The sequence below is a fragment of the Schistocerca cancellata genome, chromosome 4 (assembly GCF_023864275.1).
Source record: "Schistocerca cancellata isolate TAMUIC-IGC-003103 chromosome 4, iqSchCanc2.1, whole genome shotgun sequence".
Classification (NCBI taxonomy): domain Eukaryota; kingdom Metazoa; phylum Arthropoda; class Insecta; order Orthoptera; family Acrididae; genus Schistocerca; species Schistocerca cancellata.
Window position 1 is genome coordinate 805,884,607 of NC_064629.1, and position 18,603 is coordinate 805,903,209.

The window sequence follows — 18,603 nt, forward strand, 5'->3', positions numbered from 1 at the left end:
TAAAATAAATCACATTATTGCCCCAGAGACTGAAGTATTTGATTGCACATCTCTGTTTTATTCGTATGCTTCTGAATTCATAATGCAAGGTTTTCCTGATATTTTACATTCATTGCAGTGAATCAGTTTGGACACTGAAGTGGTGACTATTGAGGTTATATTCCTTCCAGTCCAGTGGTCAGTGTAGGAGTCTATGTAAAACCAATCAGATTGCTTAAGTGTTCTCATCAGCAATGTATTTAACTTTAGCTAATGGGTCTAAACTAGATTGGTGGCTACTAAAATTTATTTCACAAGTGTTGAGCACAAGAAGTTGGTCAAGATCAATTTTTTTTAAATGCCAGAGGCAGGGTTATGCCATGTACCTAAACCACACATATTGCACATCACCTGGATCTTGTGAATGATGGTGCACCACACTTAGGAAAGGGGAATTTCCTCCTGTTTTGTACTGTCACTCATGATGAATGGCATACTATTCAACATATATTTTTCCTTACATGGATTTGTTAGGCTGTCATTTTGTAATTTTGTAGTGATTTGCTATTAACTATCATTGAATCATCCAACATTCACTTACAGTTTAATATAATTCTTTGAGTTAAAGGGAATATATGTATGCTTACTATCTGCAAAGCTGAATTGTTTATTTCATTATAACTCATATTGATACCCACAAATATTTATGGACTATTTCATTGGTTCTTGGAAGAAGATAGACATTGTGGAGCATTAATACTGTGTATTCAAGTTTTTATGTAATAACCACAAAGATTACTTTCCTGCTCAAATTTATGAAACCAATTTTAAGTAAATAAAAATGTCTGAAGCTGAAGTATTTCATTTATAGCTACTTTTCACTCAAGAAACAGCATTCTAAACAAAGTCATAAAATGAAGTTGCAGATTAACGTGAGTCTAGGGCCAAATTATTTGCCAGCAGTCAAGTACCAATAAATTCTTTCACTTTCTGTCACATTAGTATGACAACAAGCAGATCACTACTCTCCTCATTTCAGCTGTGAGTATAGGCTTATTGTAGTGTTTCTTCCCAACAAAGACGTTGTAACTATACATAATGAAGTTACACAAAATTGGATAGCAGATATTTCATTTTCCTATATTCTGACCACCACTGTAAATGAGATTACTTTATCTGCTGAGGACATGTTTGAAACCATGAAAAAATGCTTACTAATGTATGTATAAAATAATTATCCTAGCTGACAAATATTGCTGTAAAGATAGGTATTTTACTAATCTTGTTCTCAGTGAAAAACCTCTGTTTGTTTTTCAGGTTCAGGAAACTAGTTAATGTTGATGGTGTGACACACATATTAGAAGAAATTAAAGATTATATAAAGAGGATAAGTTGTGAGATAGTCATCCTTGATATACATGAATTTCCCCCTGGCTTCGACGAGCATGCTAGTAATCATCACCAGTTTGTTTCATTGGTGCATTCAGTACTTGGTGAATTTGTATTGCCATTCAGCAATATAAGCTACAATTCTACTCTAGCTGAAGTTTGGGAAACTGGCCGGAACCTAATTATTGCATACAACCATCCTGAGACTGTAAAAGGTAAGAGAATATTATTAATACCTCTCGGTGGAATTTATTCCACAGTTGAAATCTAAGCTAACAATGTAGCATGATACATTTACATAAAATAAATTAGCAATAAAGAACACAGAAGTTTTTTGACTCATCAATAGTAAGAGGATGCTATACTCGTATCTTTGTCTATAAATACCTTTACCAAATTACTCACATGCTACTCAAGAAAACCCTATGGGCAAAACCCTATGGACAACCAGTGGTGTTAATCCTCATGATGGAAGCCACATAAGTAATTTTATACAGGACAGCCTTTGCCTGCAACCAGTGGTGTTAATCTTCATGATGGAAGCCACATAAGTAATTTTATACAGGACAGCCTTTGCCCGCTATACAGCATGTTATTTTCAGGATGTGCTTTTTATTGATTTATCATTTCATGGAACCATTTTTTACCGCCATCAACAAGGATATTGTTTCCATCACTCTCAGCTACACTACACATTCATTCTTCTCACCAGATACTAGCAGGGCAACATCAAAAACTTTTCAGTATCAGGTACTGACACTAGCCTCTGTATGTGAGCCACAATGGAAGTTCTCTGAAATAGTTCATAAGAATATCTTAGGATTGGTTTGAACATATAACCCTCAGAGTGCAATGATTTCTCTCAGAAAAATCAAAAAAATTCCAGAACAATGATTGTATTAAGGGTGTCCTGATTTTTTTCACTCCTCAGTACTTTTCTTTACAAGGGAGCTGGGCAAATGTAAATCACACAAAATCTCTCTTACAAAATGTGTGAACACGTGAGTTCCAATAACCATGAACTGTTCAGAATCACTCAGTTTTTTTTCCTTGATTCATTCTGACAGACAACATCTATGATGCTGATGAATTCCGCATGCATTTCCATCAACCATTATCACAAGCCTGGTACTAAGCAGGGAATATTCAGTGAGATATGAAAACATTTGGCAATACCATGTCTGTGAATTCATTTTTAACTAGTTAGTGCACATCACATATTGTTCTGTTATCAACAACACCACACATTCCAGGTTTTATCATCATATGCAGCCCATCTTGTTACCAAACAACACACAAACATACTGCATACAGCACCTAATCAACAGAGCCAGTGATAAAACATTGGATAAATATGCAAAGCATCATGAACTCAGCATTATCAAACAAATATCTGCAGTAAATGGCTATGATGACAGATGTATTGACAACTTCATACAGAAAAGAAAGGAATAATAAACCAACTGCTACCCAGAAAATGAAAAGGAAACTTACTGTTTATATACCATTCACAAACAAAGTCTCCTTTAGAATAGCAAATATTTTCAGACTGCACAAAGTTAACATCACTTCCAAAACACACAAAAAAACTGCAACATGCTATGACACAACATGACCACATAGACAGATAAACAGATACTATTTGGCATTTACTATACAGTATGAAGTACATGCAAAGGCTCTATGTAGTCCAAACTGGGAGACTGTTAAAAAAAGAAAACCAAGATCAATGAACACATAAATGCCAGCAAACAAACAATTAGCAAAAGCCACCCAAATCAAGGACACTCACTATCCATTCCAGGACAATGTCAATAATCTTTATGTAGTAAATAAAATGGACAAGAGATATGAAATGGACTTGCATTAAGAACTAGGAATTTTCATTCATGGTGCAGTACACAGTAATGGGCTGCTAAATAACAACCTAGAAAGTAACATTATAAATTTCTTCAAAAATTTCTCCAATTTTGAATGCTTGTTTTGTTAATATAAACAGTTACCAGTAACTGAAAAAATATATTGTCTTAATATTACTATATGACCAAGAAATGCCATATAATCATACCCCTCAATATGCACCATTAGATAAATATCCTTATATAAAAAAGAGTGTAGTTTCATTGTTCGTGGTAACTTATCATTTGAAATAATGTATATCTTAGCAGTTAAGAGTCTTTGGACTGCAAAAATCTGAATGTGAAAGAGCTAAGTGATAATGATGTATTTCTTACTGTGCTCTGTCTGTCACACAAATCTCCTGCAAAAATGTCTGTAAATAAGTTAATGAAATGATTTAATCACACAATTCATTTATGGTATACACTTAAATAAATGAATCAATCTGTACAGGGATAAATTTTAGTACATATTCTCACTGTCGTACACAGTAAATAATCCTCATCACACTTCAGATTAATGCACAGCCCATAAAACAAAACTGTGTGCATGAAAAATGGCTAAGTCCCACATCAGGCATTCTTGGCATGTAGAGTCATGTCACAAATTGGGGCAGCAGTTTCATCCTATTAATGTCCATGATGATGATGGGTTATAGGGGCCACATATTATGATACCAGTGAGATTTACTACAAACAACAATGGCAATAAATACCAATTAAACATTATACACACACATATAGAATGTTGACAGCAAGTGCAAAATATGTAATGATTTGACCAGCAGTGCTAGATGCAGTCTGAAGAAGGTGTTAGCATTACTGTGTAAGTAGTTCACAATCAAAGTGTGTGGTCATCACTTGTTGAAGCAGAATTTGGTTCCATCAACTTGCCAATATTTTTTATGTCTCCATCAGGGTAGGTGCCAATGGCCTTTGAACAGTAGCTTCTTTTTTCTTGATGAGTACAACACTGGTGCATAGTATTTGTAGTCTTTTAAGAGAAGTGTTGTAGTATGAGCTAACAAAAGCTGTATCACGAAACTCACAGAATTTTGAGCAAAAGTTATCCAAACTATTTTAAGAGCGCCTGTTTTCTGGGAGTGAGAGAATATTATTATTCTAAGCAGTATGTGATTTTAGATCAGTCAACCTTCTTGCAAAATTTCATCTTTTATGAAGGTTGTATTTCAGATATAGGAAGTAACTAATCAAATAATTACTCGGTTCTTTGGCATGAATGCAACTAACAGTGATATACTTCATTTCACATTATGCACTCAAATGCAGGTGCCATACTCAACAGCAATATTCTGTCCTTTTATTCTGGAACATTAAAATTTGCTATCACTCTCAATTTAAAAAACAATCAAGTCCAAATTAAGCTACTGAAGAGAAAGCTTTGTCTGCATGCATAAAACTATTCACAGAGGTAGCAGACAGAACAGGAAAGCAGATGCAGCAGAAAAACAATAAGCTGAAATTGATTAAGACAGAATAAATGTTTACTGAAGAGCTCATAAATTTTGGGATGAAAGTAAAATTAAAAATATGCCATAAAAATAAGTTCAACTACTCATTGTAATGGGTCTGGATAAGATGTTTAAATTCTATCAGACATTATTTATTAAAATCTGATTGGATGTGTATAATTATCCAAGAAAGATAAGAAGGTATGAAATTGCCAATCCTTTCAATTGACAAGCCAAGCATAGACTATGGTTTTCTAGCATAAATTATGGTTAGTTTCTCTGTAATTTTCAAAGAAAGCATAATTCAAAAATTTTGGTTGTCTGTGGGTATGAATCTACAGATGTCACGTGATGGAATGCAGTATGTTTTGCCTCATTGGAATTAGAATTTAATTTGAGTAAATGACTGTTTATGTTCTGACTTCACATTGTTTTTAATTTAATCAGATGATACTGTCATTACTGAGAATTATTTTGAATATAGAGGAAGAGTGCCTCTCACAGGAGAGTTTGCTTTTGTGAGACAGCTAGATACTGACTAAAGTAAGTGCTCAGCTCTATTGGGAAGTATCAGGTCTCACAGTGCCAGGGTATAGAGTAAATTTCAAAAGTTTAACCACTTGACAACATTTGTCTTTCTCAGTTCACCTTTCTTCCAAAGATAGTCTCTGTAGAAGTCAATATTATTATCAAAGAATGCCACTTTTAGCATTTTATTTCTTATGATGAGTCCTTCTAATCCTAGCTGCAGATCACTTAGGTTTGTTCAGGCAACTTAGGGAAATGCAGCCGCATGATGTCTTTGACAACAATCAACAAACAACCAATTCTTTTCATGGCACAAATACAGTGAGATAGTTTTATATCAGGAAATTAAATTCCTTGGACAATGCAGTCTTCTTCCATTTGTACCTTGAAAATGACAGGAAGCTTCAAGGCACAATATGAAAAAGAGAAAACTACAAGAAATTATAAATTTCTCATACAGCGAATTCTTATCGCATTGGTACCATAAAAATGATGGTTGTGCACCTGTCACAATATCAACAGTTGTCAGACATGTCACCTGGCTGATTCCCACATGTTGTTTGAACATTTTATACACCAGAACAAATTAAAGTTTCATACTTCCACTCTTCTTCGCCATGTCTTCACTCTTTTTTTCTTTTTTCTTACAACTTACTTGATAGTTCCAAAAGAAGTAATTCATAATTATTATATATTGAGATTCAGAATCTGATAGTATCTTCAGCTGTATCACAGCCTTTGATTCTTTTTGGTAAGTATGGAGTTTCTGCCTCCTGCTTTTATAATGCTAAGTGAAATTTTGGAGGAATAATCATCTAAGTATATAACAACTACACATTCTTTTTACAGAATATGACTGGTTATGGCCACCTATGACTCACAAGTGGTTGGAAAGTAATTCACCTCAAGATGTAAAGGAATTCTTGCAAGAATGCATTGACAACGCAAGGATATCAAATGAAACCACCTTTTGGGTTGCTTCAGCTTTTCTCAAACCTAGTCCCATAGACTTTATGTTTGGTGGTGCAAAAAGCCTACGTGAGCTCGCAGACAAGTTGAATCAAAACCTTACAAGGTGGTTTATGGATGAGTGGTGGGAATTTGCTAATATTGTTAGCACTGATTTTTTTCTGGGCAATACAATAATTGATACTGCTGTAAAATCTTGCCTTGACAAAGCAAATAATTTAACTCAGTCTCGCTTAGATTTTAGAAATAAATGAAACCTCAAATGATTATCTGCTTCATTGTCGATATATGAAGACATGCTAGACAAGAAGTCAAGAAGACAAGTGCTGTTAATAGAACTTTAGTTGTAGTTGAAGTGATGTAAAAATATGCATACTTGGTGTGAGATGTACACAATGGTGGACAGTGGGAGATGTCTGTGGTTTATTGTAATTTTTTCTGTAACCAATTGTAAATAGCGGGATAATATTTGACTAATTAACAAAACATGTAATAAAATATTGTTGGTGCATATTGGAGTTTTATTTTTTCCAGTACAAACCTTGTATTCACATTTTCAAAATGGTCAAAAAGTGTCAAAATAATATTTTAAGAGGTCCAAATTGCTAAAACATGTACAAAAATCTAAAAAATAAATTAATTATACACTCCTGGAAATTGAAATAAGAACACCGTGAATTCATTGTCCCAGGAAGGGGAAACTTTATTGACACATTCCTGGGTCAGATACATCACATGATCACACTGACAGAACCACAGGCACATAGACACAGGCAACAGAGCATGCACAATGTCGGCACTAGTACAGTGTATATCCACCTTTCGCAGCAATGCAGGCTGCTATTCTCCCATGGAGACGATCGTAGAGATGCTGGATGTAGTCCTGTGGAATGGCTTGCCATGCCATTTCCACCTGGCGCCTCAGTTGGACCAGCGTTCGTGCTGGACGTGCAGACCGTGTGAGATGACGCTTCATCCAGTCCCAAACATGCTCAATGGGGGACAGATCCGGAGATCTTGCTGGCCAGGGTAGTTGACTTACACCTTCTAGTGCACGTTGGGTGGCACAGGATACATGCGGACATGCATTGTCCTGTTGGAACAGCAAGTTCCCTTGCCGGTCTAGGAATGGTAGAACGATGGGTTCGATGATGGTTTGGATGCACCGTGCACTATTCAGTGTCCCCTCGACGATCACCAGTGGTGTACGGCCAGTGTAGGAGATCGCTCCCCACACCATGATGCCGGGTGTTGGCCCTGTGTGCCTCGGTCGTATGCAGTCCTGATTGTGGCGCTCACCTGCACGGCACCAAACACGCATACGACCATCATTGGCACCAAGGCAGAAGCGACTCTCATCGCTGAAGACGACACGTCTCCATTCGTCCCTCCATTCACGCCTGTCGCGACACCACTGGAGGCGGGCTGCACAATGTGGGGGCGTGAGCGGAAGACGGCCTAATGGTGTGCGGGACCGTAGCCCAGCTTCATGGAGATGGTTGCAAATGGTCCTTGCCGATACCCCAGGAGCAACAGTGTCCCTAATTTGCTGGGAAGTGGCGGTGCGGTCCCCTACGGCACTGCGTAGGATCCTACGGTCTTGGCGTGCATCCGTGCGTCGCTGCGGTCCGGTCCCAGGTCGATGGGCACATGCACCTTCCGCCGACCACTGGCGACAACATCGATGTACTGTGGAGACCTCACGCCCCACGTGTTGAGCAATTCGGCGGTACGTCCACCCGGCCTCCCGCATGCCCACTATACGCCCTCGCTCAAAGTCCGTCAACTGCACATACGGTTCACGTCCACGCTGTCGCGGCATGCTACCAGTGTTAAAGACTGCGATGGAGCTCCGTATGCCACGGCAAACTGGCTGACACTGACGGCGGCGGTGCACAAATGCTGCGCAGCTAGCGCCATTTGACGGCCAACACCGCGGTTCCTGGTGTGTCCGCTGTGCCGTACGTGTGATCATTGCTTGTACAGCCCTCTTGCAGTGTCCGGAGCAAGTATGGTGGGTCTGACACACCGGTGTCAATGTGTTCTTTTTTCCATTTCCAGGAGTGTACGAACAAGAGGTGTTTCACATCAGTTTATAATGTTTCCACAACATGAGATGTGTTTAAAAAAGATACAGTGGAAAATATTTCCTAAATAAATGCTTTTATATACACAAAATTTGTGTGTTATAACACATGGCTGCTGTAAAGTCATAATGTTCAGTATTTGCAAATTCTGTTCACTGCTGAGATGCAGATTCTACCAGTTTTATTTTAAGTTTGTGGCTGACATTTTTTTAAAATAATCTGTTTAAAAGAAACTGCAACAAATAGTTTTATTAATAATTTCATTGTCTTACAAAATATTTCTGTATCCATTTTTACTAGGACAGAATGTTTTGTGTTTTCATTTCACTCCTGACTGTAACTGGAGAAGTACATAAGGTACTATGAACTCATTATCAATAATGACTTGGTGTGTGTTAATAAATCAGGAACCAAGAAAATGTCCCAGATTCTTCAGAAATAGTAAAAAAAAGGTAACCCAGCATTAGAAGAGATATTGCACAGTAATGAAAAAGATACTGAATGTGCTTTTGGGAGGAACACACAAAATCCCCAACCTGTACACTGAGATTTAGATTCCCAGTATTTTCCTAAGTCACTTTAGGTGAGTGCTGGGAGCATTTAATTTCCAGCATCAGCCTTTAAGAACTATGAATGTGCTTCGTTCTGATGACCTTTATGTTCATGACTCTAAAAATTTCATCACTTTCTTAAATAAGTTGTCACAAAAATGTATGCTGTCATGAACTCTGTCACCTTTGAAACTTCCTGGCAGATTAAAACTGTGTGCCCGACCGAGACTCGAACTCGGAACCTTTGCCTTTCGCGAGCAAGTGCTCTACCAACTGAGCTACCGAAGCATGACTCACGCCCCGTACTCATAGCTTTACTTCTGCCAGTACCTTGTCTCCTACCTTCCCAACTTTACAGAAGCTCTCCTGTGAGGCGAGGGCGTGATTGTAGGTAAGCTCAACATGGGGAGCATGTGGTCACTCGATGGAGTGCGTAAGACCGGAGTAGAGGGCGAGGTCAGAGGAGAGCCCGACGATTGGAGCTGGAAGTCACTCGACTGAGTGTGTGAGTCTGACGTGGAGGGAGTGGTCAGAGCGTCGTGAGCCACGACAGTGAGTGGTGTGGTCGTGGCCTGAAAGGGGGTTCTTTGCAGCATTGGCACACAACACAGGAGCGTCCCCATTGCTGGCAGTCCTTGTTGACATTTCTCCACACAAAAGCTCCACTACGAGGCAGGCGGACGCACGAACACCGGGGTGGGCTAAATTATGCAATGCATTGAAGACAGCTGGATGGAGTGTGGTTGGGATGAGGGGGCGTAATGTACCCGTACTGTTGTCATACTAGATCTCACCAGAAATGCCAGGGAAGGTGGTGTGGACGAAATGGAGTGAAGAAGTAGAGTCTGAAATTAGATTTTGTGTTGCCTCGTTGGCAGGTTGGAGGTTAGGCAGTTCAGAGAGGTCTAACAGCGAATGAACAGCATCGGCTCATGAAAGGAAATCAGCAACTAAATTGTCAGCACCCTTTATGTGTCTGACATGGGTGGTGAACTGAGATATGAAGTCCATGTATCTGAAGCGGCGAGGAGGCGGGTCAGCTGGTGGGTTTGTAATGGCCGCAGCCAGGGGTTTGTGGTCCATTAAAACATAGAAGGGGCGTCCCTGAACATCAGTCTTAAAATGCTTAATCGCTTCGTAGACTGCGAGCAACTACCTGTCAAACGCGGAATATTTTCGTTGTGCATTAGTGAGCTTGCGCGAGAAGAACTGCAGTGGTGAAGTTTGGCCGTGGATTGTCTGGCTGAGGACAGCGCTGATGGCAGCATTGCTTGCGTCTGTGGTGATGAAAATCTGAGCATTGGGATGAAGGTAACGCAATGGTGTCATATGTATGGGCGTAGACCAGCTACTGGCAGAGGGTTCAATGACGCTGGAGCTTAGTAGTTCAGAAATTTGATTTTTAAGGTCAGAGAGGTGCTCGGGACAAAGTCGATGTGGTTTACTGGAGGTCGGGGGACCTGGTGTGAGGCATAGCTTGTGAACCATGCCGTTTGTTACGACAGAAATGTTGCCGGCGGCACGGGAGGCGATTTGTGTACAATGTGTGGTGGGCGGGGCAGGCAAGGCGTAGTTGTGGTGTTCGGAGCCACTCGGCGGATCCGACGGGAGCCGCGGCGGAGAAGTGTCCCAGGAGTCAACGTGACAAGATGGCCGCCGTCCCGAAGCAGTGGTACCGTGGTCGGGTGAGCTCGGTAGAGCTCGTGAGCCGTTAGAGAGTCCATTGTCCGAGGGCGCGGCCTGTGGCAGCACGGTCACGGGTGAAACGCTTGGTGCGAGTGCACTGTTTGTGTTGTCAGCAGCGGTCGCACGGCGGCGCGCAGGAGCCGAAGTTGCATAGTTTGAGGTGCTGTCAGCGAGAGGCGGGGTATGAGCTGTCAGTTCGGGAACACGTGACGCACGTTGCGCATGCGCAATTGTGTCCGGCCGAGTGTCAAACGCTGCCGTGTTAGGGTGATATGGCCCTGCGGAACTATCAGTAACGTTATGCCATTCTTGATAGCACAGCTGCGAGGGGTAACAGATGGTAAACACACTGAGGCTCGATTGCTGGGATTGCAAGCAGATTCGGCGCACTTACTGACCTTGCTTTGTCCTTGCTGTAGTGTCTGTAATCCCTTTGCTGCATCGGAGAGCTGGAGCTGTGTTTCATGGAGCCGGAGGAAGAGCTCGAAGTTTTCCTTGTGTAGGCGAGCGACGTGTTCAAGTTCGACAAGGCACTTGTGCGTGGTTTCTTGTAACGTCATCAACAGAGACGAGCATGTATGGATGAGATGAGCCCGGACCGATGTGTCATGGGGGGGGTTGCTTGATGGAGCACAGGGGAAGTGAGTCTTGGATTGATGATGAAACACGGTGTTTCACACTAGGTCTGGTGAAAGTTTGTGGTATCGCAAGAAGTCAATGCCTAGTATAGGTTTGTCAATATCACACACGAAAATAGTACACTCGAGTTTGCAGTTTGCGGAGAGTGAGACGACGTGGGAAGTTGAACCTGAGCACTGTAGTTTAGTTGAATTCACGGCCTGCAGTGAAGTATGATAAGGGCGGATGTTCGACGATGCTAAGGATGTAGGCAGCAGCGAAATATCGGCGCCTGTGTCCACTAGGAAAAGGTATGCCGACGAAATGTCTTTAATGTAAAGTCGTCTGCAATTATCCGGTCGTTCTTGGACAGAATGGAGCACTGGGGGGTGCCTGTCATGTTGTGTGCAGGAGGCGGCACCCAGACCTACCTGCGACTGGGGTTTTGGAAGTAGCAGGGTGGTCCGCAGTTCTGTGTCACCTCACCAAACCGTGTGTGGAAGTAACAGTACGGGTAGTGCGGTTGCATCTCCTGTGGAATGTTCGTTGCCAGTGGCGGTAGCCGAGGTTCAGTGGCTGCAGCAGGCTCGGTTGCAGGAGGGGGCGTGACCGTTTCCGGAGCTGGCGACGTCCCAGTTGCTAATTTTCTGCTTCCCAGAGGGAGCGGAATGGTTGGCACAGTGTGGCCCCGGCCGCGTCCGGCCGCAGGACGATGAGCCTGACCCTGAGACTTGTCAGGTAGGCAGTGGCTGGCGAAATAGAGCAGCGATGCATCGTGTAGCTTGTCAGCAATTGTCATTCTTTGCTCGATAGGTTTGGGTGACCTCTGAGCCATAGCAAAGCGGATGTGAGGAGATAGTTTATCTGACCAGATGGCGAGGAGAGCTGTGTCAGAGAATAGGTCAGCACTGACCAGGGCACATAGCCATCTCCAGAGCTGGGAAGGTTTGTCATTGCCTAGTTGCTCGACGTGGAGCACTCGTCGTATTGCTGCCTCAGTTGAGCGTGAAAGCCGACGTAGAACTGTCTTTTTGGCTAGAGTGTACCGGGTAGATGAGTCTGGGGCGTCGACCAGGTCAGCAATCAAGTCCTCGTGGTCGTGCAGCTGGGTGACTCGTCGAGTTTGTAATTGTCGAACACTTTTTCCACAATTTTGAACCAGGTTATTGCTCTGTCGGGATTAAACGGCGGCAGCATCAGTAAGCAATGTAGAATGTTCAGAAGAACAGGTTGAGTTGAGTTCTTTGGGGCACTGCCTGAATCGAGCTGTTGTTGCTGTAGTATTCCAGGAGAGTGTGCCTCCAGGGGATGTGGCAACGACGGCTGTTCGGGTGGCAGCATGAAGGTGACGCGTTGTGGTTGAGTGCGATCCGACACGTCGCAGAAGGCTGACGCGGGTGAGACACCGTACTGTGTCGATCGTGGTTGCGGAAACTCAACACGTTGTGGGTGTGTTTGAAATCACGCATCGCGGAAGACTGGCGTGGATGAGGCACCGAGATGTGCCGAGAATGGTAGCGGAAGCTCGACTGGAGCCGGCACGGGGGCGACAGGTGATAAAAAGTTCAAAGTTTGAGAATGCGTGTTAGTCCGCGGAAAGCTCGACATATGATCAGAGCCGAGGCCACCTGTGTTGCAGGGAGGCTGCGGTGGTGTGGGCTGTCCAGAAGCACAGTGTGGGAAATGATGTCGAACAAGGAACGGAATGTGTGAATGCTCACTGTTCGTAGTCACTCCACTCAATGTCGTGGCACGAAACACTGATGCGTAGCAGTGGGACGGAGATGGAGGTCAGGCACAGATAACAAGTTATTGTTCCTGTTGTAGGCCGAGGTATTGAAGTAGGAAGGCATGTGCTGATGTTGAACCGAGGCAGGTGCAGACGTGGTCAGATGCTGAGGAGGTTGAACTGTTAACGAATCAGTTCTGGCCACGTGGCAGGAATCTGCGTGGTACTGCACGGATTGCGGCGTGGCAAATCATTGTCCTGGTGGTGGTAGTTTGGCCAACGAAGCATTTGCAGAAATCGGGATTGGTTCCGCACTGCACGGATATCCATAAGAGGTAACTGCACCGCCGATGAGGGAGGGCACATGTGGTGGGAACATAGGCGTCTGATAGCCAGAGTCATGCACATTCCTAACCTCACTTTTTGTTGCAGGCTCGAAAACGTCCGGCAAAATCGGTGTAATCGGTGGGTGAGAGGCATCGTGTTGCAGTCCTGGCAGGTGTACACTGCCCGCAACATGATGCATGTTGATCACAAAATCCGGCGTTAGGTGCTGAGCCAAAGTCATTGTTTGAATGCTGTGTCGATGTAATACACACGAAAATAACCAACGCGGAGTTCGCGGACACAGTAAAACGGCGAAAACGGAAGACATTACAACTTGGGGTCACCAGTGAGGTGGAAGTTCGGGTTGGTTGCACCAAACAACACCACTTTAGCAGTAGTTCATTTATTCACCTAAACACATCAAAGGCTCACAAAGAACTGAACATGGCAGAACAGCACAAAGACAATGCTCAGAGTCCAAAGATAATCTTAGCTTAGTTCAAAGATGGATGCATCAATGTTGGTATCAATTTCATTGGCGCCACAAAAGTAATAAAAGAGATGTCCATAACTACTCAGCTGTTTCACTGCTGATATGGTTTTCCAAATTGTTTAAGAAGATGAAGTATTCTAGAGTAGTATCTCACCTGTGCAACAATATTCTCAGCATATCACAATTTGTATTTAAGAAAAGTTGCTCTTCTAAGAATGCCATTTACATGTCCACTCACAAAATTTTACAAGCATTAAATAACTGAACAGTGTCAGCTGGTATTTTTTGTGGTCTGTCTAAGATATGACTGTGTGAATCACAATATTCTCCCAGATCAACTGAACTTTTGTGGGATTGATGGTGCAGCTAACCAATTGATAATTTCTTATACAACAAAATGAATGGAGAAAGTTGTATGTGGTAATCCAAACAATGGAGTCTGAGAATATTCTTCTGACTGGGGAGAAATCATGTATGAGGTGCCCCAAAGCTCAGTCTTAGGTCTGTTATTGTTCCTCACAGGAGTAAACAACCTCTGTTGAATATACAACAAACAGAATTAGTTATTTTTGCAGATGACACTGATATTGTAAACAATCAATGCTTACATACAGCCACAGAAGAAATGGTAAACACTGTTCTTAAAAGTGTTATTGACTGGTTTTCTCTAAACAGTCTCACTCTTAATTTTAAAAAGACACAACATATTCATTTATCCACACCTAGAGGTACTACTCCAATGATGATTGTAACAAATGGTGAGGAAATAATAAATAGGGTGGAAACTTGAAAATTATTAGGTGTCCGTATTGATAGCAATTTAAAGTGGAAAAAGAGCATTTTGGAACTCCTAAAACAATTAAGTTAAGTCCCATCTGCATTAGAATCATTGCAAATCTTCAGGATGTACTTTGCATGTGGGTTCTTTTATTCAATAATGCAATACAGAAAAAAGGTTCTAGAGTAACTCATCTGTAAGAAAGATAGTCATCTTTACTCAGAAACAAGCTGTAAGAATAATATGTGGTGCTCACCTATGATCACCTTTTAGACATCTGTTTAAGGAGTTGGGCATTCTGACTGCTGCTTCACACTACATTTATTTCTACACGATGTTTGTTGTAAACAATTCACTGCAATTCAAAAGGAAAAAGGATCGACATATCACAATACCAGAAGGAAAAATTACATTCATCACTCCACGTCTTTAGGGGAAAAGAAAGAGTACACAATGCCACAAGTAAAATGTATGATAAATTACCCAGTGATAGAAAATGTGTGACAGACAGGAAAGTAAAACTTGAAAAAAACTGAAAAAGTTTCTCCTTGACAACTTCTTCTACCGAATAGAAGAATTTTTATTATTGTAATGTGTAAAAGGTGGTGGAATTGAATTACTAACTCCCATCTGAAGTTTAAAATACTTACAAGTTAATCTGAATTTTGAATGTAAGATGACTTTTTCCACATAATTACAATTTATTGTGCAAATGATACAGAAATGAAGCAAGTACATTTAAATAGTTATAGAATTGTCTCTTACCACTGCAGGAGCAATGTAAGGTGAGGGGGGGTGGCAATACATGCACAATACTCTTAGATCATAAATCATCAATGTAGTTCAGTACTGTATTGAACAACATTACGAATGCTGTGCTGTCAAATTAGAACTGGGAATTCAGTTCCTCATAATATTTGCAGTTTATAGGACACCTGTGGAAAGCATTGAAATAATTTTCTTTCAAATAGTAACAGTCATAAACAACTGGAATCATTGATCTTTACATTAAACCTACTCCTGATGGTTTCATTCCCAACAAGATTAATGGGCATAGCAAGACCTTGATTGATAATCTGTCCCTAGACCCCACAAATTACAATCATGTAAAGACAAAAGCCATAATAAATTGTGTATCTGATCATGATGGTCAATTGCCAACCTTAAAACTCACCAGTAGAAAAACAGTAAATGATCACAGCCAGGTTTATTTATTTATTTATTCACTTAGTTATTTATTCATCCGTGGAACAATAAATATTGTATGCATGTCGTCAGTTTACAACACATGAGCACACATTTACATTTACAATGAAACAGGTTTCTCATACTTTGTGTAGTTTTTATTACTAGTCATACACACATTTATAATTACATAATATTTTGGTGATAATGTCATAAGTTGCTAATAATCTACATCTATGTTAAATATTCTTTTACAGTATAACAACTTTTACTTACTCAGAAGGTTTTAAGCTTTTGTTTGAAAGTGAAGGGCTCATTTATTTCTTTAATTTCCTGTGGTAATTTGTTATACAGTTTTATCCCATTATAAAATATACTTTTTTGCGTCTTTGCCTTGTTCTTTCTATCTAGGTGGAGGTGGTGACAAGCTCTTGCTTCATGGTCATGTATTAGGCTGTTTGTGTTGTACATGTTGAGATTTTTCTTAATGAACATTATGTTCTGAAAGGTATACTCACAAGAAACAGTTAGATTGCCTAGCTTTATAAATAATTCTAGATAGTGGGCCCTGTTGTTGCTGTTTGTTATTATCCTTATGGCTCTTTTTTGTACTTTGAACACAGTTTGTATGTTACTGGCACTTGTTCCTCAAAACATGATCCCATAGCAGTGGACTGAGTGTAGATATCCGTAATATGTTATTTTAAGACAGGTATTATTGCATACCGGTGCAAGGATTCTAAGAGCATAGCATGCTGTGGATAATTTCTTTGCCAAAATGTTGACATGGTTTGTCCATTTCAATTGGCTGTCTACATTCATCCCTAAGAATTTGGTACTTGTTACACATTCTAATTCATTATTATTAACTTTTATTCTAGTGGCATTGTGTTTTTTGTTCAATTGGAAGTTAATATAGTTAGTTTTCTTTACATTTAGGGTTACTTTATTTTTTAATGACCAGTTGTGGACATCATTGAGAGCCTCGTTTGCTCTTTCTGACAGTTGTGTTGGATTTTCACCTGTTATTACTATGTTGCTGTCGTCAGCAAAAAGTATTTTTTCTCCATGTCTGATACTTTGTGGGAAGTCGTTAATGTATATAAGAAACAATATTGGGCCTAATACACTTCCCTGTGGGACTCCTATTTTCACATTTTCTGAGCCAGACAGGTGTTTTACAGGGAAATTGTTTGAAACTTGTGATAACTCGTTGAACTCTGTTTTCCAAGTATGATTTGAACCACTTCTTTGTCACTCCTCTTATTCCAATTTGTCCTAATTTATGAAGTAAGATTTTGTGGTCAACTGTATCAAAGGCCCTGGACAAGTCTAAAAAGATACCACTTACATTTTCACCTTTGTTCAGTGATTCTAAAATTACTTTAGTGAACTGTGCTATAGCAGATTGTGTGCCTTTTCCGGGCCTAAAACCAAACTGGTCATTGGAAAGAAGGTTATATTTATTCAGGTAATTTAGCAGTCTCTTTTTGACTAGTATTTCTATTATTTTAGAAATGATAGACAGTCTAGAAATCGGCCTGTAGTTCTCTACATTTTCCACATCTCCGTTTTTAAGGACAGGTATAACTTTTGCTTGTTTCAGGTACTCCGGAAAGTATCCAGATTCGAAAGATTCATTATGTCTGTTAATGGGCCCTTTATGGAGTCTATACATTCTTTAATTACACAGACTGGGATTTCATCAAGTCCTGCTGAAGTTTTATTTTTTAGTTGGTGTACTACTAGTGCCACTTCCCTTTCTGTAGTTGGCAAGATCACCATTGAGTTTGTTGGCTGGTTCTGAGTAGGTAAATCATACATATCTGGAAATTTCTGCTGTAATTTTTTTGCAATACTACTGAAATATGAGTTTACAAAATCAGCTTATTTTTTCGTGTTACCTACTGGTACATCTTTGTTTTTAATATGTGAATTGAGGTCCTTTTTAATAGAGTTAGATGTTTCCTGTTTGATGATGTCCCAGGCTGCTTTGCTCTTGTTTTCAGTTTCAAGTAATATTTTGTTGCTTGAAAGTTTCTTTGCGGCTAGCAACACCTTTCTATATATTTTCCTGTACTTTTTGTAGAATTGCAGAACTTCTGGATTAGATTGATTATTTTTTATGGAGTTGAGATATCTAAGAGTTTCTGAGGGTTTTTTGATACCTGTAGTCACTCATTGATTTCTCTTTGTAGTTTTAATTTGATAAAGAGTTTTGGGAAACATCTCTTCAAATCTGAGTTTAAAAATTGACATGAACTTGATAAATTTCTGATTTGCATTGGTTTCTGCATAGACTTCCCTCCAATCTTCATATTCTAGCTGGGATTTAAACTCATACAGGGCTGATTTGGAAAACATTCTTTTGTATGTACACAGTTTAGGAGGAGTTTCTACATGAATGTTAGTTTTTAAGATCTGGCAGAGGTGGTCTGATAGGCCCAGGTTATGGACAACAATATGACATGTTAGAATAATAAGTACAGAATCTACTAACTTGTTTCAAAACAGTTTACACCATGAACAATGGGAGGAAGTGTACCAGACAGTTACAATGAATGTATTAGTCAATAATTGTTCCAGAGCATAGTTGCCGAATGAGTGAATTGAAATTCTGTAAATAATATGTTTCTTCTTTTAAAAATATTACTATGTGCTGTGAAACTTAATTATGCCAAATATTTTCTGGGACATTGTTCTAAGAAAACAGCATTTTCTGGTATGTCAATAAAATTTGATTGCATAAATATTTTATTTGAACTGGTGACGGGTTTTGATCTTTTGTACTTCAGTCATCTTCAGACCTTGTATTCTGCAGAGTAGTAAACCAGCTTGGAGGTAACGAAATCATTATAACAAAGCAAAATAGTAATAAAATATGATCATCAAAATATCCACGGGTGTACTGCCG

General features: G+C 40.3%; 1 protein-coding gene across 1 annotated transcript in view; it reads left to right on the top strand.

The window, feature by feature from the left end:
* The window catches only part of LOC126184751 (PI-PLC X domain-containing protein 1-like), an 88,238-nt gene extending 81,490 nt beyond the window's left edge, over window positions 1-6,748 (top strand). The window contains exons 5-6 of the mRNA XM_049927291.1: window positions 1,297-1,583; window positions 6,116-6,748. Coding sequence (XP_049783248.1) covers window positions 1,297-1,583; window positions 6,116-6,489 — 661 coding nt within the window. The 3' untranslated portion in view covers window positions 6,490-6,748. The remainder of the gene's footprint in view (window positions 1-1,296; window positions 1,584-6,115) is intronic.
* Window positions 6,749-18,603: the final 11,855 nt, after the last annotated feature.